Source organism: Phascolarctos cinereus, unplaced genomic scaffold (assembly GCF_003287225.1).
Source record: "Phascolarctos cinereus isolate Bilbo 61053 unplaced genomic scaffold, phaCin_HiC Scaffold_4;HRSCAF=312, whole genome shotgun sequence".
Taxonomy (NCBI): Eukaryota; Metazoa; Chordata; class Mammalia; order Diprotodontia; family Phascolarctidae; genus Phascolarctos; species Phascolarctos cinereus.
This window is the reverse complement of record NW_027555847.1, coordinates 677,704,180-677,722,299: the sequence shown is the minus strand read 5'-3', so window position 1 is coordinate 677,722,299 and position 18,120 is coordinate 677,704,180. Positions and strand designations below refer to the sequence as shown.

General features: G+C 38.9%; 1 protein-coding gene across 1 annotated transcript in view; it reads left to right on the top strand.

Annotated features, from left to right (window-relative positions):
* UPF1 (UPF1 RNA helicase and ATPase) overlaps positions 1 to 18,120 on the top strand; it is a 64,847-nt gene that overhangs the window by 27,823 nt on the left and 18,904 nt on the right. Inside the window, 7 exon segments of the mRNA XM_021008876.2 lie at positions 2,128 to 2,295; positions 3,386 to 3,566; positions 12,779 to 12,940; positions 14,452 to 14,536; positions 14,743 to 14,841; positions 16,552 to 16,660; positions 17,860 to 18,019. Of these exon segments, the coding sequence (XP_020864535.1) occupies positions 2,128 to 2,295; positions 3,386 to 3,566; positions 12,779 to 12,940; positions 14,452 to 14,536; positions 14,743 to 14,841; positions 16,552 to 16,660; positions 17,860 to 18,019 (964 nt within the window).

Genomic DNA, 18,120 nt, shown 5'->3' with positions numbered 1-18,120 from the left:
GTATGGAACTGATGGGAAAGTTGATGTGGAGGACAATAGAAAATCATGTTAACAAACCTGGCCTTTTTTTCTCCTATGTGACTGGTTTAACTTAAAACACATGGTGCTATGTGAATGCCTTCATGTATTTACTCTTGGTTTATTTTTTGTGCTTATTTTTATTATGCAAGTACGGTTGACTTAATTTTCTTGTTTTATTTATGCTTTTTGCAAGATGAGCTCTTGCCATGCTAGTTTAATCTTAAGGTTTCTGCCTTTACCATTAAAGTACACTAAGAGAATATTGTGCTCCCAGAGGAGATAATGACCAGAATGTCAGTTTGAGCCCTCAGGGCATTTCTGATCTTTGTAATGACCAGATTCTGGTCCATCAAAGAAAAATTCAATCACATTCACTAGAAAGTACTATGTTTTAGTTTGCTATTGATCATACACACTTCAAATAAGTATCAAATGTGATTAGATTGATTATTTGGGGGGGAGTGGTATGAGAGTCTTTTAGTACTTAAACTCAGAGTTATGCAAGCTTAGACTGTAAGCTTAAAATTTAGGGTGCTATCAGATTCCAAAGTTGCTGTCTATTTTTGATTTCTTCTACAAAGAAAATATAATAATCTTAATGCTTCTCAGGAGTTACCTTTTGCTGCGTGCTTCCTTCTCATCCATCAAATGCAGTAAACAGTGCAAAAGCTTATTATCCCAATTTTAGAAATGTGAAGATAGACTGAGAATTTGACTTACCCTTCAGCTAGTAAGGGGATGGTGTAGCGCTTGAGTGCAGGTCTTCCAACTTGAGGGTCAGTGTTTTTTCCACTATAACATGATGCCTTTCACAGTGCAGCAGCTGAATAGAGGTCACTGGCCCTGCAGCCAAGAAGACCTGAATTCAGTCTGGCCTCAGATTGTGTGACCCTAGCCAAGTCAGAACTTTTGCTTCGGTTTCCTCAACTGTAAAATGGGGATGATAGTAGCACCCGCTTCCCAGGGTTGTTGTTAGGATGAAGTAAATAATATTTGTAAAGTGCCTGGCACATAGTAGGTTTTATGTAAATGCTTATTCCCTTCCTTTCTCCTCTTAAATCTTGTGTAGCTAGAATTTATCCTATCAGCTAATTTTTTTTCCCTGCAATTTACTCTGAGGAAAGAGGTAAATGGGAACCAAAAAACCTGGCATCACAAAAATCCTACCGACTCTCCACATATTCCTCAGAAAATATGCATTCGTTATGTCCAAGCTTCTGTACTTTTCTCTAGCTACAGTACTATATAATCAGAGTCTGATCTAGAGAAACAACAGATATTTTAGGAAGATTTTCAGGAAAAGGGGTACTGTGACCAATCAGAAAAGTGGAATAGTCAGTGCGTCCCATTCCTAAAGTATTTTGGCTAACCAGCGTTTTGCTGTATTTACTTTTTCCATTAATAGCTAATAATATAATGAAACACCAAATTTATCTTCAAGTAACTTAATCTATTAACCTTCACTCTTAGGAACACAATGAATTGGCTACGAGCAAAAAAAATGACCCATGAGCAGAAAGGCCACATACTTTTAAGGCTCATATCCTTTCACCATGGAAAAGCCACACAGGCTCTCAGAGCCTCTTGACTCTTAGCTAACACCTAGTCCTAATGCGTTAGATCATCTGGTTCCTTAGCCAGTAACTAGAAACAAAACACTACAGCAATAAGAAGTGATTAGGGATAGCCGGGGTTACAGAAGTCAGGACAAATGGCCACCTTTCTCAGTTCCTAAGGGCATTTGAGAATATGGTGTTCATAGAAAAAGAAGGATATCTATATGAGGGTATAAAAATTATGGGCTGTATGTATTCTCATTAGGCATCTAAGGTAAAATAACATTCTCAGAAAGATTTTTATTTTTATTTTTTTGTGGGTTTTTTTTTTAAGATTTTTATTTTTTAAAAAATCCTTTTTAAAGTTTCAAGTGTCTGGATAATTGTTATATGGAACAACTCATTGTCCAGTGGTGCTAAGATGAGTGAGATATTCCTGAGTATCTGCTACTTGACCATGAATATTTCATTTCGAAGTGGGAAAATTAGAAATACAACTCCTTTGCTTGTTCTTGGTTTTCAACTGTGCCTTACTCTTTCCTGATTTTAGCCACATTGTAAATCACCTAGTAAGAGCAAAATGCAAAGAGGTCACCCTCCACAAGGATGGGCCCCTGGGAGAGACAGTGCTGGAGTGTTACAATTGTGGCTGTCGAAATGTGTTTCTCCTGGGCTTCATACCCGCCAAAGCTGATTCCGTGGTGGTGCTCCTCTGCAGGTAAGAAAATGACTTTGTCAGGCCTTTCTTTACTAGAAGATCCCTAGTCCTTCTAAAGTCTGCAGCTCCTATCTTGATGCCTATTTCCCTGTTGATTCCTAGGACTTCCCATCACAGTTTTTTCCTCAGTCTATATTTTCTTCTTCTGTATAGCCACTTTATGATTGTTTGATCTGTCTAGGTAACTTATCCCATGTCTCCCCTTTCTCTCCGTATGTAAGATTGTGAGCTTCACTAGGAAAAAAATTGTTTTCATTCTTTTTAGCTCCCCAAGTACTTAAACTATCACAATTGGGGAGGGGGGGTGGCATATTACACCTGTGAAGGAAACTCCTTCCACTGACACAGTTCATCCAGTTCTCTGCAGCTTAGTCTTGGAGAGTAGCCTGGGGCAGTGAGTGGTCAAGAGCCCTGCCCAGGGTAGGTGCTTAATAGATGTCTTAAGGGCAAACAAATGAAATTCAGTCCTGTATAATGAGCGTTGCCATGCTTTGTGGGAAGGGATACTGGGTCAAAGATAAGGTTCAGATATGATTTCTGTAGAGATTTGTGTTTTTTGCTTCAGAAATATAGTTTAGTCTTCTCTCCATCCAACCACAGTAAGCTTCTTGAGGGTGGTAGGCACTGTACCTTGTTTCTTCTTTTATCCCTCAGTGCTGAACAGCAGAGTACGTTGAATATAGATGAATTTTATAAATTTGGTCAACTTTTTTTTTTCTGTGTAAAAGTTGGCTTGAGTTAAAAGTCTCTGCTCTGAGTTTTCTCTATTCATCTGTGAGAGTCTTTCCCTCCTCCCCTCAGCCCCCTTTTTGAGCTGTTCATTATGAAGAAGCAGAATAGCTGCCTTGGCCAATCTCAAAAATGTTCCTGTAAAATTTTAAGTCTTCTCATGACTTGAAAAATTAGAAATACAAGTGTGTTAGAAATTTAATCTCAAATTGTAAAAAGTAACTGTAGATTTGGGGTAACAGTAAGGCCAACTTTTGGTCAAAGCACATAGATGGTAGGCAAGGTCCTATTTTTAACCTGTTTGATAAACTATTAGCATTTGACAAACTAGTGCATTGTCCTTGTGGTGTGGATTTTGTAGGCAACCCTGTGCCAGTCAGAGCAGCTTAAAGGATATCAATTGGGACAGCTCCCAGTGGCAGCCTCTGATCCAAGATCGCTGCTTTCTTTCCTGGCTGGTAAAGATTCCTTCTGAGCAGGAGCAGCTGAGAGCACGGCAGATTACAGCTCAACAGATCAACAAACTCGAGGAACTTTGGAAGGTATGATCTTCTCAAAAGACCTAAAGTGACTTACATGGCAGAGTTTATGCTTTGGTTACACTTTGAGGGATAAATTCCTTCCTGCTTGTTTATTCACTGTTGAATCTCTCCTTGAACTCCATGTGTTTTTGGCCTGTTCAGTCAGTGTTTGGAGTATTCATTTCTGGGTGCTACAATATCAGAAAGGGCCTTTACAATCGAGATAGATGATACTTTCTTGCCAATTGTATGAAGACCATGAGGATGCATAACCTGGAGAAGATAAGGTTTAAGGTGACATCGTTGCAGTCTGGATATTTGAAGTATGGTTATAGGAAAGAATTATGGTGGTTGCTGTGCTTCTGAATGGAGCCAGAGGAAGTGAAATAACTTATGCTGACTGGCTAAACTATAAATCCATATGATCTAGCTTCAGTAGATTCTCACCACATCATGGCAATCCTCGTAATTCCTCCCTAATTGATTCCCTGTCTGACTTTCTACCAAAACTTCTTCAAACTACTCTACTTCAGAATACTAGTGTTTGATAAATTAGTACATTGTCCTTGTTATTTGGATTTTGTAGCAACCTTGTGCCAGTCAAAATAGCGTAAAGGATATCAAATTGGGACAGTATCAATTGAAAATTCAAACCTTCCAGTTTCCTTCCTCCCTCTTTACCTTACCTAAGGATCTCACCTCTGTATTGAGAAAATTGAGGTCGTTCAACATGAGCTCCTCCTCATCTCTTCATTTCAAAACCCAGTGATGATCCCCCCACTCTCTCCTCCTTTCGTCTTATCTCTGACAGTAAGATAGCTCTTCTTGCAGAGGGCAACCTCTGTCTCCACAGGTGCCCTTAACCTTTCTTCATCGAATCCATTCTCCTCTGTCTTTAGCGGTTTGCAGCCTCAGTCATCCCTTTCCCTCTCTTAGATATCTTTTTTTTTTACTGACTTTAAACATACCTAAATCTCCTTCATCCTTATAAAAACAAGCAAACCAAAAAGCCTTTCACTAGACCCTACTATATCCCCTCAAGCTGACTCCTGATTCTCCTTTCCCTGGTTTATCACCCATGCCATACTCCCTGACTGGGTGTTCCTCAAGGTTCTATACTGTGCTCTTTTTTCTTTCTGATTATTTCTGTTGAATTGACTCATGGGTTTGTTTATTCAGCTACGTTCTTTCCCCTAAGTTTCAGTTCCACATCGTCTCTAGGCTTCAGTTCTGTATCACCAATTGCCTATTAGACCTTTGAAATTTCGTATTTCAAAGACAAATTCAGCTTGTCCAAAACAGAGTTAACCTGTTTGTCCATCCGTCCAAACTCCCCGCCCCATCTCCCAGCCACCCCCTTCTAGACTTCCCCATTTCTATCAGAGGTACCACTATCCTTCCAGTCTCCTATCGTTGGGGTTTTTTTTAATTAATTTATTTTTAGTTTTCAGCATTCACTTCAATAAGCTTTTGAGTTTTAAATTTTCTCTCCTTCCCTCTCCAAGACAGTGTGCAGTCTGATATAGGCTCTGCATACATTCCTATTAAACATTTTCTCATTAATCATGTTGTAAAGAAGAATTAGAACCAATAGGAGCAGCTACAGGAAAGAAGAAACAAAACAAAACAGGAGAAAAAAAGAGCAAATAGTATGCTTCACTCTGCATTCCAGCTCCATAGTTCTTTCTCTGGATGTGGATAGCATTTTCCATCATGAGAGTTCCGTTGCCTTAGATCCTTGCATTGCTGAGAAGAGCTAAGTCTATCAAGGTTATTCATTGTACAGTGTGGCTGTTACTATGTACATTCTCCTGGTTCTGCTCACTTCACTCAGTATCAGTCCATACAAGTCTTTCCAGGTTTTTCTGAAGTCTGCTTGCTCATCATTTCCTATAGCACAACAGTATTCCATTGCATTCATATACCACAACTTGTTCAGCCATTCACCAGTTGATGGGCATCCCCTCAATTGATGGGCATCCCCTTAATTTCCAATTCTTGGCCACCACAAAAAGAGCTGCTATAAACATTTTTGTACATGTGGGTCCTTTTCCCATTTGTATGATCTCTTTGGGATACAGCCCTAGAAGTGCTGTTGCTGGGTCACAGGGTATACACATTTTTATAGTCCTTTGGGCATAATTCCAAATTGCTCTCCAGAGTGGTTGGATCGTTCTCCACCAGCAGTGCATTAAATGTACCAATTTTCCCATGTCTTTTCCAGCATTTATCCTTTTCTTATGTTAGCCAATCTGATAGGTGTGGTGTGGTACCTCAGAGTTGTTTTGATTTGCGTTTCTCTAATCAGTAGTGATTTAGAGCATTTTTTCATGTGACTATAGATAGCTTGAATTTCTTCCTCTGTGAGGAATTTGTTTGAGGAATTCTTTGACCATTTATCAATTGGGGGATGACTTGTATTCTTATAAAATTGACTCGATTCTCTATATATTTTAGAAATGAGGCCCTTATCAGAGACACCAATTGTAAAAATTCTTTCCCAGTTTTTTGCTTCCCTCCTAATCTTGATTGCATTCACTTTATTTGTGCAAGAAATTTTCAATTTAATGTAATCAAAATTATCCATTTTGCTTTCCATAATGTTCTCTATCTCTTGTTTGGTCATGAATTCTTCTGTTCTCCATAAATCTGACAGGTAAACTACTCCTTGCTCTCCCAGTTTGCTTATAATATCAGCCTTTATATCTTAATTGTGTACCCATTTTGACTTTGTTTTGGTATATGGTGTAAGATTTTGGTCTATGCCTAGTTTCTGCCATACTCTTTTCGAGTTTTCCCAGCAGTTTTTTGTCAAATAGTGAGTCCTTATCCCAGAAGCTAGGGTCTTTAGGTTTATCAAACAGTAGATTATGCTATAGTCATTGACTACTGTGTCTTGCATACCAACCTATTCCACTGATTCACCACTCTATTTCTTAGCCAGTACCGAGTAGTTTTGATGATTGCTGCTTTATAATACAATTTAAGATCTGGAATGGCTAGGCCACCTTCCCCTGCATTTCTTTTCATTAGTTCCCTTGATATTATGGACCTTTTGATCTTCCAGATGAATCTTGTTATTTTTTTCTAGCTCTATAAAATAATTTTTTGGTAGTTTGATTGGTATGGCACTGAATGAGTAAATTAATTTAGGTAGAATTGGCATTTTTATTGTATTAGCTCGGCCTACCCATGAGCAGCTGATGTTTTTCCAGTTATTTAGATCTATTTGTGTGAAAAAGTGTCTTGTGATTGTGTTCATATAATTCCTGGGTTTGTTTTGGCAAGTAGACTCCTTCTACAGTAACTTTAAATGGAATTTCTCTTTTATCTCTTGCTGTTGGGCTTTGTTGGTCAGTCTCCTAGCTTTGTCATCTCAGCTTAACTCCATACTTCCTCTTATCTCATGTATTGATTGATTTGCTTTTCTTGCTTTTTAGTTGCATGCCCAGTTCATTGATTTGCTCTTTCTTTTATTTATGTGTTTAGAGAGATAAATTTTCCCTAAAACACTGCTTTGGCTGAATTCCACAAATTTGATATGTTGTCTCATTGTCATTATCTTTCATGAAATTATTAATTCCAGTCAGTTGGTAAACCTTGCCATTTCTACCTGCCTACCATCTCTCTTACCCAGCCTCTTCTCTTAACTCACACAGCCACCACCTTATTTCAGACATCATTACGTTGCCTAGATTTTTTTCATTGCCTTCTTGTTTGGCCTCCTCCCTTGAGTCTCTTCCCACTCTAGGCCATCCTCCACCCACACAGTACTGCCAAAGCTAATTCCTGAAGTGCAGGTGTGACCATAGAACTCCTCTACTCCATTGACTCCTTTGGCTCCCTGTTACCTTGAGGATAAAATAGGGACTTCTACATTTAGCTTTTAAAGCCCTTCACATCTTGGCTTCAACCCACATTTCTAGCTTCTTTGGAGATTATTTGTCCTGTCCTGACCCAAACTGGTCCACTCTTTCTTCTTCAAAGATAATTCTCACTTTCCCAACTCTGTACCTGTATACTGACTGTCCCCCATGCCTAGAGTGAGCTCTCTCCTCACTGCTACCTCATGGAATCCCTTTCTTCCTTCAAGAAGGAAGTGGCTCAGGTGGTCCATTCTGCATGAAGCCTTTCCTGTTCTCCCATTCTCCAGAAGCTACTGCCATTCCCAAAATTATCTTGGATTTATTTTGTACACATTTATATAGGTACATGTTATCTCCCCTGCCTAAATTGTAAGTGCCATGAGGGTACTTTTGGCTTTGAATCTCCACTGCCTGCCACAAGTATTTATGAATCAAAGGAACTAACTAAATCTACTTGGGCCCAAAAGAGAGAACTTGGACTAAGGAATAAAAGTTGTAGAGAAGCAAATTTCATCTCAATAGAAAAGAAGACAAATTCTTAACAGAGAGAGCTATCCCAAAAAGAAAAATGCCTGCCTCTGGGGAGTACAGCATGCTTTCAGTGGAGATTTTCAAGCAGAGAATGAATTATCACTTGTCAGATTTATAAAGGAGATTCATGCAGCTGTTGTGAACCATATTGTACAGTGATTACTTTTTCATTCTTAAGATTCTATGAGCCAAAGATCTCACTCCAATGTATTGTCCTGACCAAAAAAGATAAGTAAAATACTATCAGTAGCAACTTCCTGATAACTAGGGATTCCTGACTATTGTTTACAGAGTACTTAGGTATATTGGGCTATAAATACGATGCCTCTGGTATCTCTTCAAGTGATTCTCTGACTTTTTTTTACCATCCATTTTACTTTTCCTTGTTCCTTTATTTGCAACTAGATCAAGCCACGGGCTAAATGGTTCCAATTGAACTTGGAGAGACCAGACACAAAGTTGGCTTGCCTAGAGCTCAGTGAATGGGGGTAGGGGTTGAGAGGTTAAGAGTAAATGACCTCTTCACTTCTTTCACTTCTATTTCTAACACATTTCTTTTTTTTTTAATTTAAATTTTATTAATTTATTTTGATTTATCAACAATCACTTCCATATGCTTTTGAGTTGAAAATTTTTCTCCCCCCTTCCTCCCCCCTACCCTCCCCAAGATGGCACACAATCTGATATAGGCTTTACATTTACATACCCGTTAAACGTGTTTTCACATTAGTGAAGTTGTAAGTAAAAATCAAAACCAATAGGAGGAACCATCAGAAAGATGAAATAAAACTCAATAGAGGGTAAAAATAAGTGATAGCGATTCGACTTCCACGGTTCTTCTTTGGATGTGGACAGCATTTTCCATCCCGAGGCCTCTGGAGATGTCTTAGATCCTTGTAATGCTGAGAAGGGTTCAGTTTAACAATATTAGTCATCATATAACGTGGCTGTTATTGTGTACAAAGTCCTCTTGGTTCTGCTCACTTCAGTCAGCATCAGACCATACAAGTCTTTCCAGGTTTTTCTGAAGTCAGCCTGTTCATCATTTCTTATAGCGCAATAGTATTCCATTACATTCATATACCACAACTTGCTCAGCCATTCCCCAGTTGATGGGCATCCTCTCAATTTCCAATTCTTTGCCACCACAAAAAGAGCTGCTATGAATATTTTTTGTACATGTGGGTAACACATTTCTTGATGATGCAAACTATTAGGATAGAATATCAAAGTTATAGCAGCTTGTAATGGTAAGCTCCTTTAGAGTAGAGATTGTTACATTCTTTGTACCCCCTAGTACCTTAACACATAGTGGTAGTCCACTAAACATTTGTTAATCACGTGCTTTGTGCCAGTCATTGTGCTAAGGTCTTGGTGATATAAAGAAAGACCAAAACTGTCCCTTCCCTCAAGGAACTCACATTCCAGTGGAGAAGACATGTATATACCTAAGCACATACTAGATATAGAGAGAGGGCAAAGGCAGTAGCAGCTGGGGAGACTAAGGAGGGGGTGTGTGGGTGGGTGTTTATTTTCCCTTCTCCCAGTATTGGGTGGGAAATCATTTTTTCTTTCCTTCTGTCTAATTTCCCTCATTTGGCTATAGTCAGCAGACCTCTTGAGCACCTGTTCCTTACTTAATGCAGTGAACCCAATCTCACTGCATAAATTTTGACCTTCTTTCTCATTCCATTCTCTGCTTTTTGGAGTAAAATTCTAAAAAGGGGAGGAAGAAAATTATCAGTAAGTATGAAATGAATAACTTACATGAAATAAGTTCCACTTACAGAACTGTGTAGGTATTTGCAAAGATGCAAAGCCACAGTCAGTTTTGACTCCCATATCTAATCAGTTGCCAAGTCCTATTGATTCTACCTCCTTTAAGTCTTTTAAGTTCATCTTTCTGTTGGCATCATCCTGTTTCCCTTTGTCTGAAATAAATATTCTCTTAACTGGACTTCTGTCTCCATATTTATTCTCTAATCCATTTTTTCATGCCACTGATCAACTCGTTTTCCTTAAGTATATACTGCTTACGTCTCTTCCTTAGATAGAAACATTTAATGACTGTCTCCAAATAAAGCAGAAATTCACTGGACTATCCGAAATCTCTCACAAAATACCTTTCTAGCTTTCTCCCACTCTTTCCCTTCACATTCTTTGTGCTTTGACCAAACTGTGCCGTCTAATCTATAACCTGTGTGCTGCTGGCCCCAAGTTTGACCTGCCGTCACTCTTCCTTGTAGTTTGCTTATCCTTAAGCACATTTCTCTTTAATAGAGTGTGAATCTCTTGAGAACAACGATTGTTTTTGTCTCATGTAATGTTTGTTGACTTGTACATAATAGTATTTAACAGAATGGTTGAAATGGAATAGTAAGGAAAGGGGATATTTTTTAAAGTATGTGCCCAGCCTTTTGAGATTGATTGACATTATGGAGAGCAGTGATACATTGACAAGCCCACTGTACCTTAGTATAATTTGTCCAGGTGAAATAATCGACTAACCTTTTTTGTGTGTGATAGACTCCTTTTCAGAATGTTACACCTACGTTCAGAATACTCAAGAAGGAAATGCTTAAATTTCTTGCAGAGGTTAATAAAAGTAAAGATATAGTTCTTTTTTTCCAGTCCAAATTCTTTTATGCTGATTAAGAGCACTTGGCCTAGATCATTGCTGGGGCCTGCTGTAAAATATTGTTTTGGGGTTTTTGTTGTCCATATGTAGTTTCTCTATATGTCCAAATAAGAGGTATTTGGTTGCCATAGGTAGTAGTGAATTCCTCCTCATCATTGGGTGCTTTTAGTTAAAAGCATCTGGCTGACCTCTGTGGGGTGATTTAGAATGTTTTATTATCGGGATCATAAAATTCATGCATTAGGAAGCTTGGGCTAGATCTGTGAGGTCTTTCCACCTTATAATCATAAGCTCCTTGAGGGTCAGAACTGTTAGTAAATCACTTGACATAGGTCATGGACCTGTATTGTCTTAAAATTGATTTTTAATAAAAGCTCTTCTGAGACTCCCTTGGTTCAGATTTTGAATTAGTATATCAAGTTATGAAATCTTAAATTTTTGAATGATTGTAAATCAAGATGTCAGATTTTCAGGGTGCTTGGTAAGTGAGAGTAAAAATGGCACATTGTCCAAAATAGTAAATTAATTACAGTGAGAGATGAATGCTGAGAAAATAACCTCATAGAGCTTTTTGACTGTGCAGTGGAAATTAAAAGATTATGCTTATGATTTTCCTCTCCTCCTAGAATGTACTGCCCTTAAGAGTTGGGAGGGTTTTCTTATTTGACAAGGAGAATCCCGCTTGACTAATGATGCAAGGGTTCAAAATTCATGACAGCTCTTCAGTGTCTTTTCATGGAAAGAATCAGTTTTCTTTGTAATGCCTAGGTGGCAGATGCCCATGCTGTGTAATTCACCATTGTCAAGGTTAGTCCTAGAGCCAAAGATTTCCTGGATTTGAGAGCTGAAACTATTGCTTGGAAATGATTCAGGTCAGGGATCTGTGTTTGATTGTTACTGTTCTTGATTGATAGAAGATCTAACTTCTTGGAGTATGTGGAGTTGGATAACTTGTCGAAGCTGAATTCATTTGTATCCAATTGAAAACAAGACAAGATAAATTTGTCCATTTTTATAGATTCTACTTGTAGCTTTTCTGTCAACCATATGAGAAGGTCCACTTATTGATATTTGTAAAGAAAAGGAAATGGCCACAGGAGAGAAAGGGTGCTATAAGGTAGGGGCAGCATGTTACAGATACTAGAGTAATGCGCTATCCTTATAACCTACGACAACTTTATAATTCACAATATTGGTCTTTCATTAACTCCAGAGAAAATAATTGGAGAAAGTGACTGAAGTAAAAATGGATGTTGAAGAAAATCACTAATCACTAAGATATCTGCATTTTGGACTAGATCTGGGTGTTCATCCACTTCTGGCAGTCTGGTTTAAGGCTCCTTCCACCTTTGGTTCTGTGATTCTTTATATTATATAGAGAGGGTGTGTTGCTCCTGAGAGTAGTTTACCAGTCAGTAACAATTAAGATGAATAATTCAGTGTGTTTGGAATAGTTCAGCTGCCCACTCAGGCATGTAGGATTTACAGCTCAGTTTTCTCATTCCAAGTGAAGAGACCAAGGCCCAGGGAGCTAAAATGACCTGCCTAAGTTCACATGTAGCAATGGCAGCATTCAAACGCAGGGCATTGTAGTTCCACACATGGTTCCAATGGGCTTTTACACCATCATAATAGCTCAGAGACTTCATACTCTTCTCTTTCAATTAAAGTTTTACAGCTTGCTGTTATTAGAAAAGTTTGAGTAGGATTCATGTGCAGAAAAAAAAAATTAAATTCTCTGCGAAGAAATAGCCTGTTATATAACAATCTTTGCTATAATGTTTGTTTAAAGAGTTTTTATTTTTATGTAACTATCTTGCCAATTTTCTGTTCTGGGGAGACCATCTGCAGATATGGCACGGAGGTGTGTATGGGACAGCATTTTTGTTTCCACTGCCAATGCATTGGTTCATTCAGCTAAGTCATTAAATGCCTGTGTTTGATCCTGGGGACACTGCAGGTGCCATATGGCCTGATGGAAAGAGAACAGAACCTGGTGGAGAGCCATGGGTCTGAATCCTGGCTCTTAACTCCTGTTAGCTAGCTGTGTGATTCTGGTCATCCTGGACCTCTCTGAATCTGTTTTCACATCTGGCATCATATAGACAAACATCTTCACAGGGCCATTAGGAGGAAGCCATACTATAAACCTGAGCAGCTACATAAATGTGGTGATGATTGATTGATTATCCTTCCAGGAAAATCCCTCAGCAACTCTTGAAGATCTGGAAAAGCCAGGTGTTGATGAGGAACCACAGCATGTCTTGCTTCGCTATGAGGATGCTTACCAGTATCAAAATATATTCGGCCCACTTGTCAAACTGGAAGCAGATTATGATAAGAAACTTAAAGAGTCCCAGGTAATTTGGGTGAAATGATGATGGTATTTGGTTTGTTATAGGCCAGGTTTTGTCTTTAGAAAAAGTACCACAAAGAGACCAAAAAGAAACATGGAAACAAATAGCACATTTCTTCTATTTTGTTACGTGTGTGTGTGTGTGTGTGTGTGTGTGTGTGTGTGTGTGTGTGTGTGTGTGTGTGTGTAAACATGGAAACACATAGCACATTTCTTCTGTTTTGTTACATGCATATGTGTGTGTATATACATACATACACATATATGTTTAAACAATATGGGTAATTTGGAGTTTATGGTTTTTAATTTGGTTGATTTACTACGAACTGTTTAGTAGTAGTAAGAACTTTTCAGGATCATACTACTGAAGGCAAGGCTGAGTCAGAACCAGCTTGAAAGGTGAGAAAAGAATTTGAAGAAGATTGGGAGAGGGCTTTAGGGGGCCGTATTGTTTAGCTCTTTCCAGAATAAGTGTTTGAAAAAGAAGTTCTTACAGAGGAATTCTGTTTTGAGGGAAATCGTTTGTTATTCTTACAAAGAAGCTCAAGGGTAGTTTGACCAGAGTGTCCCATTTGTTGGCCATCAAGGTAGTAAAAGCCTTGCCTATTGGATAAAAACACATGTTGTCACTGGTTTTTAGAAAGCAACTGAAAGAATCCTGGACTTGAATCCAAATGCCCAAGATTCTAGTCTATTCTATTTATTAGCTATGTGACCTTGGGCAAATTACTTAAGTTCTGAGCCTCAGTTTTTACATCTGCAAAGTGGAGATAATAATATTTGTATTGCCTATCTCATAGGATTGTTGAGGATCAAATCATTTAACAATAAAGTGCTTTTGACATGTAAGGTAAGGTAGTATTTCTAGGAATGAATTGGGAATCTTAAGTCCTTTCAGAATTTGCATTGGTTCTGCTCTTTACTCCCTTCCCTTATAATCTCTTTCCCCTAGCTGCACTCATACTTAATATCTATAGCAGACTTTTTTCCTCCAAGTGTCTGAAATTTTTGTAAGTTAACTATCAGCAGCCTTTAGTGTTTAGAGCTACTGACTGCTTTTTGGGTTTTTTTAAGACTTTGGTACCTTGTCTGGTGCCAGTTCCCTGGCTTTTGACATTTTGGAGCTTTTAAAAATTGTGTGCAGGTGACCTAGAAGCAGGTCGGTGGCACCCTGGGTAGAGTGCTGGGTAAATCAGGCCTCGGGTACATACTGACTAGCAGTGTGACCCTGGGAAGTCACTTTACCTCTGTGTTGCTCCATGCCCTCATCTGTAAGATGGGGATCATAACAGCACCTGCTTCCCGGCCTTGTTGTGAGGATCCAATAAGATAATAATTGTGAAAGGATTAGCGCAGTGCCTGGCTCAACAAATACTTGTTTAAGAAATTACGAATTTAGTGAATTATGACAGCAGTATAGTGGAATGTGGTAGAGAACTGAGAGCCTCTGGGTTTGGAATAATAATTCACAAGTTTTGAAGGTGAACAAGGAAATCTTGTTTTTCTTATAACTAGACCCAAGATAACATCACAGTCAGATGGGACCTGGGCCTCAACAAGAAGAGAATCGCTTACTTCACGTTGCCCAAGACTGACTCTGGTAATGAGGATTTAGTCATAATTTGGTTGAGAGGTGATTCTGAGTTTTTAAAATTTTTGTGACTCTTTTAAGTAGCTATAAAATATGTATAGAGAAAAGCCTAGTTCAACATCTGTAACCTAAAATTTAACTGGGATGCCAACTTGGCATGTTGAGACATTAATTGATTTTAATTTCTTCCCCTACCTCTTTGTTTTCCCTTGAAGATATGCGTCTTATGCAGGGAGATGAAATCTGCCTTCGTTATAAAGGGGACCTCGCCCCGCTGTGGAAGGGAATCGGCCATGTTATTAAAGTCCCAGATAGTATCCTTTTTAAACCGTCCAGAAAATATCTCATGACAGGGCAGTAGAAGATGATTCGTTCATGTAGGTGGAATAGAGCCAGTGTTGGTATAATGGAATGGATGAGCACAAGGTCTAGAGACCCTGGTTCTCATCCTGCTGCTATGCTCTGTTAGCTTTGTGACCTTGAGCAGGTCATCTGACCTTTCTGAGCTTGCCTATTGCTGTTAGAAATCTATGACTTACTGCAGATTATCTCATTTGATCAGAATGTGTTGCTAATGTACCTAGAGACATTGATTCAATCCCCATGGAAACATTAGCCCTAAATAAGAACTTCTTTTCTATGACCACAGACATCTGTCCCAATTTGCTGTCTCATATGTGAATGGCTTTGGTACAAGAGTGATGGTTTGACTCAGCCCTGGTGTCTTGGAAGGGAAACCGTCAAAGTCCATGCCGTATGGACTGTGTATACTGACTGTGTCAGTAGTGTTGTTTTTCACCTGTGGACATTAATAGCACATTTATATATTATTTGTATGAATAGATGAAACTAAAGAGTTGTGGGTTGGCTGCTGTCCCAGGATATAGAATGTAACTCCATGTTGTTGTTATGTGTGGATGGATAAGCATTAGGGAAGGGTTGCTCTCTGGACTCTACAGAGATATAGAACCCACTCCTCTTTCCTTCACATCCTGTACCAGGAGCACCTAATAGAGAAGTGGAGCTTACCTGACTTTGGTAGCCAAAACTGTGAATATGACTAACTTAAAGTAGGGGCATTGAGAGCGACTAGTAAGTGGGCTTGGTCAGCAAAAGGAGATGAGATTTGACTTATGTTGTAGGTCATAGACCTTCAAGAGAAAGGTGGCCTAGGCTGTGAAGTGAGGCAGCCCATATAGGGTCGGCGCTAATTGTGTCCCTAAAGGAAGCAGAGAGGAGGATAAGTCAGAGGTGAGAAAGTTGAGGCAGAGCCAGGTTCTAGTAGGGAAGACAAAAACTTTTTTCAGTATGTGGCCTCTTTGACAGAGAAGCATTAGGTTTAGCTACAGAAGAAAAATAGATCCTTGTAGCAATCAGCAAGAAGTTATTTAGTGGGGGGTAGGAATTGCAGTCAGGGAGGTCACAGCCCTGAGAATGAGGGTACTTTATTGGGAAGACAGGTGACCTGATGGCTGGAACAGTTTTTCAATGAGTCTCAGTTCCTACAAGTTATGCTCTCTATTAAAACATAAGTTCCTCAAGGCCTGGAATGTTGTGGGGGTGTAGTGATTGATGTACCTGGATGTGTCTGAACCAGTAGAGGGTGTAGAGAGTAGGAGGCAAGATGAGAACTGGGGGTAGAAGGGAAGGTTAGCAATGGAGTCATTGTCCAAGAAGACCTGGTTTCAAATATTGCTGGGGCTTAGGAGCATGTGACCACTAGCAAACCATCTGACTTCTCTGAACCTTCATTTTCACAGCTTTAAAATGGAGATGTAATGCCTTCAGTACTTACCTCAAAGGCTTCTTTGGATCAAAGAAACCATGTATGTCGAGCACCTTGGAACTCATAAATAAACAAATGAAAGAGGTTATGTTGTAGATTCAAACTGATTGTAATATGGTTCATCGTAATATAAAAACCCTCTGAATCATTTAAAGTGTTTGCATGTTTTTGAGAATTTATGCTTCTGGGTAAAGAGTCCAGTAACTTTTGAGTGGTCCAACTTAACTTGGATGTCCAGATTATGGAGATGAAATTGCGATTGAATTGCGGAGTAGTGTCGGAGCCCCTGTAGAAGTTACTCATAACTTCCAAGTGGATTTTGTATGGAAGTCCACTTCATTTGACAGGTATGTATTCTGTGTAGTATTGGAATTGGTCTGTATCATTTATTGGGAGTCATTGTTTTGGGGTGGGGTTTTTGGGGGTTTTTTGTACTTAATAGCATTTTTTTCCCCAAGATTTTGAGTTCCAAATCCCCGCCCCCAACCTCTCCCCAAGACAGCAACAATCTGATGTAGGTTATACATGTGCAATAATGTCAAACATATTTCCACATTAGTCATTGTTGTGAAAGAAGAATCAGAACAAAAGGGAAAAGTCATGAAAAAGAGAAAAGAAAACAAAGTGAAATTAGTGTGCTTTGATCTGCATTGAGACTCCATAGTTCTTTCTCTGGATGTAGATAGCATTTTCTGTCATGAGTCTTTTGGAATTGTCTTAGATCATTGTGTTGCTGAGAAAAGCTAAGTCTATCATAGTTGATCATCACACAGTGTTGCTGCTACTGTGTCAATGTTCTGGTTTTGCTCACTTCACTCAGCATGAGTTCATGTAAGCTTTCCAGGTTTTTCATAGAGCAATAGTCTTCCATTACATTCATATACCACAACTTGTTAACAGTCATTCTCGATTGATGGGCATCCCCTCAGTTTCCAATTCTTTGCCACCACAAAAAGAGCCGCTGTAAATATTTTTGTACATGTGGGTCCTTTTCCCTTTTTTATTATTTCTTTGGGATACAGGGAAGTCATTGTCCTTTAGCTTAAATCCATATATTCTTAGAAGTTTGAAAGGCTCTCAAAGGCCATTTGGTCTGACCTGTACCTAAAGAATGAGTTCCATTTAACAAGACTGACATACGGAGCTTACAACATTTCAGTGGGATCCATTCCGTTTTTGTACTGCTTTTTCATTGTTAGGAAATTCTTCTTGAGACAAATTCTACCTTGCTGTAATTTAATAATTTTTTTTTCCACTTTGGAGTTAAGCTACCCCGCTTTCACATGATAACAGCACAAACCTAGATATCTGACAATGGTTATCTTGGGTTTCTTGGTCACCCTTCTCTGGCTGTATTCTAAATTTTCTGTATCCTTTCCAAAATCTGACCTCCAAAAGTCTAGTTGTTTGATTAAAGCAAATGCATCATCTCTGAAAGCGTTCACCATATGATTAATGGTCTCAGTATCCTACTTAATGACTTTTGAAGCTGGTAAAAATGTTTGTGATCATAGCTTTCACTAAACTTGAGTGTCTTTCTTTTCAGAATGCAGAGTGCATTAAAAACATTTGCTGTGGATGAAACCTCAGTATCTGGCTACATTTACCACAAACTGTTGGGTCATGAAGTGGAGGATGTGATTATTAAATGCCAGCTGCCAAAACGTTTTACAGCACAAGGACTCCCTGACCTCAATCATTCTCAGGTCTCCATTTTCAACAAACTCAATAAATTATTGATATATCTGCATTTCAGCAGGAATTTAAAAACCTAACAGTTCTTTGCTTGGTTTAAATGAACAACCTC